An 8,535-nucleotide genomic window follows, 5' to 3' on the forward strand; every position below is an offset into this window, starting at 1 on the left:
GCTGCCGGGAGCCCGGAGCCCCGGAGCGGCCATGCGGGCTCTGTGGGCTCTGTGCCTCGCCGGGCTGGCCGCTGCCCTCGGCAGTTTCTCGGCGGATCAGTGCAGCTGGAGGGGGAGGTAAGCTCCGGGATGCGCGGAGCAGGGCTCACCCCGATCTCCGTTCCGATCTCACTCCCGACCCCAATCCCGGTCCAGGTGGCTTAGAGAGTCCCGAGCATCCCCTAAGTCTCAGTCCTCGCCTCTCCCGCTGCCTCAGTTTCCCCGCTCGAAGCGGTGCCCCAAAAAGCTGCCCTCAGCCTGGGGGGGGGTTGCTCCGAGCCGCCTATCCACATCCCCCCTCTCCTCCCCCATTCATTTGTAGGTTCCTCCATCCTCCTCCCCACGCTGCGCCCCCGTTCCCTATAGCCCCGCTGTTGGTCGGTCGGAATGGCTGCTGGGGCCCTAAAACTCTCCCTGAGACCCCAAAGCTGTCCCCGGGGCCTTTTCCCACCCCGGAAAGGCGCCGAACTCGGGAACAAAGAGCGGGGGCCCGGCAGGAGGGGCTGCGGCGGGGCCACGGGGCCGCGCAGCCGCCAGCGCTTCTGCCCGGACAAAGCGGCTGCCCCCGCTCCCCCCGACCCTAAAGACTGCCCCGCTTCCCCCGGCTCGCTGCGTGCCAGCCCCGGCACCAGGAGCGGCAAAGCATTGCGCTGGGAACGTGAGAACTCGAAACCCACAAGAGCAGGGAGAGGGGTGACCCCCCCTTACATCCCAGTAGTTCCCAATACCCAAAAGTCCACCCAGAAAGGGAATGGGGTGGATCTGGGGGCGAGGAGGGTGAAAACAAGTAGAAAACATCCCCAAATCGCCAAACTGCGCCCCCAAAGCCGAGGTGTCGAGACTGTAGCATTTCTCTTCGGGGTTTCCCCGCTCCATCCTGCCCCCATCCGCAGACACCTCGGGTGAGTCGGGGATTGGGGTCGGCACTCGGGGTCCTGCTGACCCCATTCGCGGTGCCTTGCAGCGGCTTGTCGCAGGAGGCGGGCAGCGTGGAGCAGCTCACCCTGCGCTGTGCCGAGGGGTCCCTGGAGTGGCTGTACCCCACGGGGGCCCTCCGCCTCCGCCTGGCCCCCCGCCTGCCCCCTGCCACCGCCGCCGATGGCCACGACCCACGCCACGTCACCGCCTGCCTCCAACCCTCGGGCACCTTCCGGGGAGCTCAGCTCTACCTGGAGCGGGACGGAGAGCTGGAGCTGCTCCTGCCCGAGGCGGAGGCGGCCCCGCGACCTCGCGTGCGGTGTTTCAGCTGGCCACCCCACGAGCAGGTGGCCCTATTCCTGCAGGCCACCCCGCAGCGTGACATCAGCCGCCGCATCGCCTCCTTCCGCTATGAGCTGCGGGGGGACTGGCTCGCCCGCCCGGCGCTGCCCGCCGAAGGTGAGAACGCCTTCGGGTGCTTTAAGTGGGAAAACCTCCCCCGAAGAGGGGGATTTCTCTCCCCTCGTGGTGCGGGTGCAGTGTGGTGACAGTGGTGGTTGGCTGTTTGCAGGGGTGTGCCGGCCGTGCAACGACACTGAGCTCCTGATGGCCATTTGCACTAGTGACTTTGGTGAGCGCATCCTCGGGCTCGGAGGGGATGGAGGGAAACACAAAGTGGGATGCTGTAGGGATGGGGTGATGGGACAGTGCTGCTTTGAGAGCCCTGTGTTGTTCTCATCCAGCCCCTGGCGTGGCCGTGATGCACTGTACAGCTCTCATATGGCATGGCCCCATTCTGCATCCATATAGGGCTGAGTGTTCCCCTTCACTCTGCTGCTCCGTCAGCCTGCAATGGGCTCCTGAGGCTGCTGGGGGATGGGGATGATGATGGGATGATGGCATGAGGATGGGAATGGGGAAAAGGAACAGGAATGGGGGACAGAATGAGGACAGGAATGAAGATAATGGTGGAGAGAGGGGTGGGGATGGGGGTGGGAATGGGGACAGGGATGGGGGTGGTAACAGGAATGGGGATGGGAATAAGGAACGGGGATGGATGTGGTAATGAGGATCAGGACAGAGAAGGGGAAAAGGAGAGGAATGGGGACAGAAACGGGGATGGGGAAGGGGATGAAGCTGGGGAAGAAGACAAGGATGGGTATAAGAAAGATGAAGGGCGTGAAGACAGGGATTGGGATGGGGACGGGGATGGGGATGGCCCACACTCATCCCTCTCTCTGCCTTCCCCCGCAGTGGTCCGTGGTACCATCCACAGCGTCTCCAACGACGCGGAGCTGCAGGAATCTGTCATCGGGGTGAGCGCCGTCCGCATCCACCGCCAGAAATTCCCCCTCTTCCAAAGTGGGGGTCGGCCTGGGCGGGCGGCGGGCAGCATCCGCACCCCTCTGCGCTGCGGTGTGCGGCCGGGCCCTGGCACCTTCCTCTTCACGGGGTGGCTGCACTTTGGCGAGGCATGGCTCAGCTGTGCTCCCCGCTACAAGGACTTCCAGCGCATCTACGAAGACGCCCGGCGCAGGAGGCAGAACCCCTGCGAGTTCCCCGTGGACTGAGCAGCTCGGGGCGGGTGGCCCCCAATTTGGGGGGGCTGGGAGCGTCCCTGCTCGAGAGACACTGGAAAAATGTGTTTATCTCAGTGCCCTCCTGCTGCCCTGGGATGCTGGGGGCATCGCCACGACGAGGGGGCTGCGAGCTGTCTGCAGGGACAGGCACATAGGGACACGGGAGCACGGCGGGAGGGGACAGCCCTGCGAAAATCCTGCGGGATGGGATGGGATTTTCCCAGTGCATGGCCCTGAGGGGCTGCAGCAGGGGGCTCGGGCCTGGGGGTCCTGGGGGCCAAGGGGTCATTGCAGGTGTGGGGACGCTGCAGGGCATGAGGAGAGCGGTGGCACAGCACAGTGGTGACAGTGGGGAGAGCAGGTGGATCGGCAGTGTTGGGGGTGGAAGGGGGAATGCAGCGACGGAGAGCCGTGTCCTGGCCCTAAGGGTGATGGGGGACACGGGTGGAGTGGGAGAGGAGGGGGAGCAAGGCTGAAGGAGCAGAGGCTGAGGAGGGAGCAGAGGTGGCACGGAGGGTCCCCAGACAGAACCAAAGTGCTGAGCACAGGAAGGGGACGGGAGCAGGGAGAGGTGGGGCTGTGCCACTGCCCACATGGGGACACCACGGGGACGTGGCCCCACAGTGACCACCTGGTCCCACCACACTGGGGTGGAGGGGGGGGTGATTTCAAACCGTTGAGGGTAGGAGGGAGGGGAGCGTCAAATGTGCACTAAAGTTATAACGATACCAAATTTGTGATTTTTTTATATATATATATATAAACGAAGCTGTATTTGTCGTGTTGCGGCCTTCTTTAACCAAGCGGAGGCACACGGGCACTGAGCATTGGGGCGTGAGCCTGAGCATCCTGCACCCCCCAGCGTGTAGGAACACATAGATGCGTGTAGATACATATTGCTATTTCCAAATTGCTCTCTCCGGGGTCAGCCCACCCCACCCTATTCACCTCCCCCCTCCCCTCCCGTGTTGCTGCTGCTGTCAGCACCGATCTCATCAGAGCCCACAGCCACAAGGCCCCATTGTGCCCAGCCCGGCCCTGGAGCTCCTCTTCCCCATCCACAAACCGATCCCGATGAGCTCTGTCGGATTTGGAGCATCATTAAAATATGGGATGGGATCTGCTTGCAGCTGCACAGATGGTGTGGGGCACTTCATGGTTTTCCTCGATGACTTTGCGCCATCATTTGGGGCCGGAATGGGACAGAGCCCTCCGAAATGGTGGAGGCAGAATGGGGAAGGAGTGGGAAATCTGGAGGAGGGAGGTGGAAAAGCAATAAATGAGTGCAGACAAAGGGCCCCACGCTGCCCACGCAATCCAAGCTCCCGTGACCCCGGCGCATTCCTCCTGCAATTATTGCATGCAGTGCTCCGAGCATCCGGCAGCTTTCTGTCCAGCAGCTGAATTGCATGTTTTCCTCCTGATCTGTTTATATTTGGCCAAATCACATCGTTCTGCTGCGGTGGAAGAGGCTGCAGTGCTGCTTTCTCTCCAACGTGGGTTTTCAGTGGTGTTTTTCAGTGCCCTCTCACCACCCACCCCCCGCTTCCCCATGGTGTTGGGCCATGGTGTGGTTTCCTACAGGAGGTGTAACAGCGTCGCTGCCACTGCGGGTTGGGGACAGCAGGACTGGGGTCTGGAGGTGATGGCTGTCCCCATCGTCCCAATGGTTGGGCCAGCTGGGGGGGGGCTGGGGGCAACCCACAAGCTGACCCCCCCCACTCACGACCCTGTGTCCCAGCACAGGGGACCTCATGGCCACAGCGGTCCCGGAGTCCTTTGGGCAAAATATCGTGGTGTCCCCAGGGTCCCTGTCACCATCCCCACTGCACAAAGGGAGCGGCTGTTTCGCGCCACTTTTTCCCCCCAGTCTTTTTCAACCCCCCCCCCTCTTCCCCCCTTCCCGACCGCCAGATAAAAGCCGGGACGCGCGAATCGCGGGGCACAAAGGAGCGCACAAAGGCGGCCGGCTGTGCGCAGCCCGCCCCGAGCAGGGGGATGGACACCTCGTTCCTGGCCCACGGCTGTCCTGGCTCCCCCATCTCTTCTGTCCCCATGTCCTCACTGCATGCAGCGCTCTGGGATCTGGAGATGCTCTGGGGCCACGGGATGTTCTATGGGGTTGGATGGTGACCCCGAGGTCAGGGGATGCCCTGTGGGATAGGATAATGTTCATGGGGTCAGGGGTATCCCATCGGGTTGGGATGATGCCTCTGGGGTCAGGAATGGGTCAAGATGAGCCCCACCCAGGGCTGGAGGCTGCCCAGCAGCAGGCAGGATAGGGCAGGTTGGGTACCCGCGTGGGGCACCAGTGGAGGATGCCCATCCCAAGCCCTGTGCTCTGCCCCACAGCCCCCTTCCTGCTTTAACCACACCAAACCCGGCCCCTGGGACCCCCAGTGATGCTGACAGCTGGTGGGAAGGAGCTTTCCCAGCGCATGGTGACAAATTCCTGGCGCTCAGAGCAGCTTTGCAGCCGTCACAACCTCTGCGGGGGGAGCAGCCGGGGACGAGATGCTCTGTAGCTCCAACGTTCCCCACGCACGGCCACCTGCTCAGCCCCACACCACGCCACGACCCCCAGCACTCTGTGCATGGGAATGGCTTTATTCCGGTATCCTGGGGGGGTGGGGGCTGCTCAAGCTGCACCCCGAGGTTTGCCCCCATCCTCCTCCCCTCCCTGTGCTGCCCAAACCCCCGGCCCTGAGCCCCCGGATCCTATTTCCCTGATTTTCTGCTCACTCTCAGCCTAATTGGCTCCACCTGCCAGCGAGCCGCAGAAAATTGGAGTGATCCCCGTGTCCCATTTGGCCACAGCCACACTGGGGATGTCTCACAGCACTGAGGGGGGTGGGGGGCAGCCCCCACTGCCCCACTGCCATCGAGCCCCGTGCCACGCAGCGGTGCCGCATGGGGATGCGGCTGTGCGTGATTTTTCCTTGGGTATAAACAGCGAGGAGGTTTCAAGGAACGTTTGTGCACATGGCAAGGAGTGCTTCATCTATGTAAATACAGATATCAATATGGAAAACGGCCTTTTGTCCCCACGGTCTGCCCTGTTCCCATTGCTGCTTTGGGACACACGTTCAGTGGGGGCTGAACGACAGCGAGCAGTGCGGGGCAGCACGGCAACGTCACTCCATCACAGGGACACGGGGTTGCCCTTAGGATTTTGGTTGTCCCCAGGTTCTCGGGGTCAGGGTGCCGGGAGCCACCCCAAAATTGCACCGTGGGTATGGGGGATACGGGGAGGAAGGAGCCGTGGGACGTGCGGTGATGATGCGTCAGCAACCGCCGGCACAGGGCCGGGAAGCCGCCCGCCCTTTGTGCACCGCTGCCCTAATTGATGGGGCATTGTTCCCGGGTTTGGGTTTTAATTGCGGGTGGGCACGGCCCCCCGCCGCGTCCCGCAGGCTGGAATTTTCCCACAGCCTCACGGGGCCAGCGGCAGTGGGGAACTAACAGAGCTCCGAGCACGGACAGCGAGCGGGTGTGGGTGTGTGAGCAAGCACGCACAAGTGTGCAAGGCTTGCACAACCACGCCGGGAGCTGCCACCTCCAGCAGCCCCAGCCAAAAGCTTGGGGCTGGTAACCGAGCACCGGGAGTCTCCGAGACGCACCCAGCGGGCGCGGGGCCACGCGGGCAACGGAAGGCGCGGGTGTAGCGGGGGCCGCCCCTTCCGGCAGCGATGGACGCGGAGGCCCTGGACGAGCTGGCGGGGCGGCTGCACGGGGAGGCCCTGGGGGGCCGCGGGCTGCTGCAGCTGGCGGCCACCGCCGGCCTGGCTGCCTACGCCGTGTGGGCTGTCGTGCTCATGCCTGGTTTCCGCAGGGTGCCGCTGCACCTGCAGGTACCCCCTAAGGGCCCCCTTCCCCTTCACCCCCCTCGATGGGATTCCCTTTGCTCGGTAGCTTGGGTGCTGAGCGGGCCGCCCTCCCCAGCCCCGCTGCCCTGCTGTTTGCCACCAGGTGCCGTACGTGCCGTCCAGCGTCCAGCAAGTGGCCAACGTGATGGGACTGCTGCGAGGCCGCACGGGGAAGACGGTGGATCTGGGCTCAGGGGACGGACGGCTCGTAAGGGGGGGGGGCGAGCACGGTGAGGGAGGGGACCTCAAGGGCATCTCCAGGGCTACATTGCTGCACCCAGCAAGCCCCCACTGGGGCTGGGGCTGGAGGGACGCCTCGAGGTGCCTCCCAGGTACACACCCCTAAATGCACCAACACCCCACCAATACACCCATAGATCCCCATGTACCCCCTACACGCACCCCCCTATGGGCACCCACACCCACCCTGCGCTCCCCTCTATACACCAGTGATCCCTATAGATGCCCCGATGTACATCTGTGCCCTCACAGGGAGCCCCAGCACCGGGGTCCCAGGGCAGGAGGCAGCAGGGAGCAGCAGGGTGGGCTCCCAGCCCCAAATCCAACAGATTTATTTCAGCCCCAGTTCTCTCACCCTCCAGGTGCTCGCAGCTTACAAGCAAGGACTCCAGCCAGCTGTTGGCTATGAGCTCAACCCCTGGCTGCTGTGGCTTGCCAGGTACCGGGTCCGCAGGGCTGGATACGAGGGGAAGGTTTCCTTCCTGAAGCAGGATCTGTGGAAGGTAACAGCTGCAGTGGCTGTGCAGTGACAGTGGCTGTGCTGGGCACCAGCCATGGGCAGGGCAGGAGCTTTGATTTGATGATCCGTATGCTCCATTCCAACTTGACGTGTTCAAGGATTCCAAGGCATTCTTGCTCGCCTTAAGGCTCACAGCACTCAGTGTATCCCTGTACCTATCCCCCAAGAGCCTTTTGCTTCTTTCATTCCCCTTTTCCTTCTCTTTAAAGGCGAATCTTTCTGACTGCTACAACGTGATTGTGTTTCTGGCTCCCAGCGTGGTAAGTCCGTGCACTGAGATGCTGCTATCCTCAGCAGACCTAGCAGGGAGATTGTCCTCAGAAAAGAGAGCAGGTCTGGAACATTGGCAAAGAGTCTTTACAAAATAAGGCCAAAAATAGGAGACTGGAGGTAAAGAAAATCACAGTGCCACTTTGGTAGCAATCAAGATGGGGAACTGTTCTGCTATGGGACAGCGAGCGGGTCGCTGCGGTGCGGTGATGCTCTCCTAAGGCCACCCGGCCTCGGCCGTCTGTCTCTCCTCAGAAGTCCTCCCTGGCTGCCAAACTCCTGGCAGAGCTCCCCGATGAGGCTCGTGTGGTGGCCGGGCGCTTCCCCTTCCCCTCCTGGACCCCAAGCAGCACCATGGGGCAGGGGCTGGAGCAAGCCTGGGCCTATGACATGAAGGAGGTGCGGCGCACGGCACGGAGCGGCACAGAGGGACGTGCACTCTGATCCTCCAGCCTGGCACAAAGGGTCAGCAGCGTGGTGGCACCATCAGGACCTCTCCCACCAGTGCTTAAGCAGTGCTTAGCTCTGGGCTGTTTGCCCAGGGCTTTGCTCCTGAGTGCCTTTCAGAGTGGTCAGCGAGGGAGAGGGAAAATCACACTGAGTTAGCACACAATGTAAGGGCTACACCTCCAGTGCCTCTTTTCAGCCTGTGGTTTTTGAGAATAAATGTTTGTATAGTTGTTCCTCGGAGTCTTTTGCTTTGCCTTTGAGCTGCAGGGCCGGAGCAGCCCCTGCTCACGGCTCCAGGGTTCTGCTCCAATGTCCTTTCAAGGAGGGGGCAGGAAGGTGCTGGTCCAGCTCACCTATTGCTGAAGGGTTCCGTTTGCTCCTGCTCATATTACATAGCATTCCTTTTTTCCCTCCCAACACAGACAAAAAAGGTTTTCTCACCATGACAGAGCAGCTCATCTCCTTTGTGTAACCTCTTAGAGACAAAGTCCAGCTTGAAACACTCCTGCCCTTTTCTTTTACAAACTCAGAAGGGAGCAGAGGCAGGAGCAGAGCCAGCCCTTAAACTAAGAGTGGCTTGCTCCAGGTCTGACCTGGGAAAAGCACTGCAGCATCCTGGAAGGCAGGAGCAGCAACTTGTCCCTGCAGTCAC

At 62.0% G+C, this 8,535-nt stretch overlaps 2 protein-coding genes across 2 annotated transcripts; both read left to right on the top strand.

Moving 5' to 3' along the window:
* METRN (meteorin, glial cell differentiation regulator) lies at nucleotides 1-3,184 on the top strand. The gene is made up of 4 exons (XM_065732490.1): nucleotides 1-117; nucleotides 1,004-1,416; nucleotides 1,529-1,588; nucleotides 2,212-3,184. The coding sequence occupies exons 1-4, from the start codon at nucleotides 32-34 to the stop codon at nucleotides 2,526-2,528; spliced, it is 876 nt and encodes a 291-aa protein (XP_065588562.1). The 5' UTR covers nucleotides 1-31; the 3' UTR covers nucleotides 2,529-3,184.
* Nucleotides 3,185-6,199: 3,015 nt separating this feature from the next.
* On the top strand, nucleotides 6,200-8,115 carry ANTKMT (adenine nucleotide translocase lysine methyltransferase). The gene is made up of 5 exons (XM_065732499.1): nucleotides 6,200-6,388; nucleotides 6,507-6,611; nucleotides 7,006-7,146; nucleotides 7,373-7,423; nucleotides 7,689-8,115. The coding sequence occupies exons 1-5, from the start codon at nucleotides 6,227-6,229 to the stop codon at nucleotides 7,875-7,877; spliced, it is 648 nt and encodes a 215-aa protein (XP_065588571.1). The 5' UTR covers nucleotides 6,200-6,226; the 3' UTR covers nucleotides 7,878-8,115.
* Nucleotides 8,116-8,535: the final 420 nt, after the last annotated feature.

Source organism: Cyrtonyx montezumae, unplaced genomic scaffold, assembly GCF_038088225.1.
Source record: "Cyrtonyx montezumae isolate F1298 unplaced genomic scaffold, pur_monq_1.0 scaffold_16, whole genome shotgun sequence".
NCBI classification, from domain to species: domain Eukaryota; kingdom Metazoa; phylum Chordata; class Aves; order Galliformes; family Odontophoridae; genus Cyrtonyx; species Cyrtonyx montezumae.

Bases quoted from the DNA above. Each gene is read 5' to 3' on its own strand.
- METRN (XM_065732490.1), top strand. From the start codon at position 32: ATGCGGGCTCTGTGGGCTCTGTGCCTCGCCGGGCTGGCCGCTGCCCTC. The intron at 118-1,003 runs GTAAGCTCCGGG...GGTGCCTTGCAG, and splicing joins CAGTGCAGCTGGAGGGGGAG to CGGCTTGTCGCAGGAGGCGG. The intron at 1,589-2,211 runs GTGAGCGCATCC...CTTCCCCCGCAG, and splicing joins CATTTGCACTAGTGACTTTG to TGGTCCGTGGTACCATCCAC.
- ANTKMT (XM_065732499.1), top strand. From the start codon at position 6,227: ATGGACGCGGAGGCCCTGGACGAGCTGGCGGGGCGGCTGCACGGGGAG. The intron at 6,612-7,005 runs GTAAGGGGGGGG...CTCACCCTCCAG, and splicing joins GCTCAGGGGACGGACGGCTC to GTGCTCGCAGCTTACAAGCA. The intron at 7,147-7,372 runs GTAACAGCTGCA...TTCTCTTTAAAG, and splicing joins TGAAGCAGGATCTGTGGAAG to GCGAATCTTTCTGACTGCTA.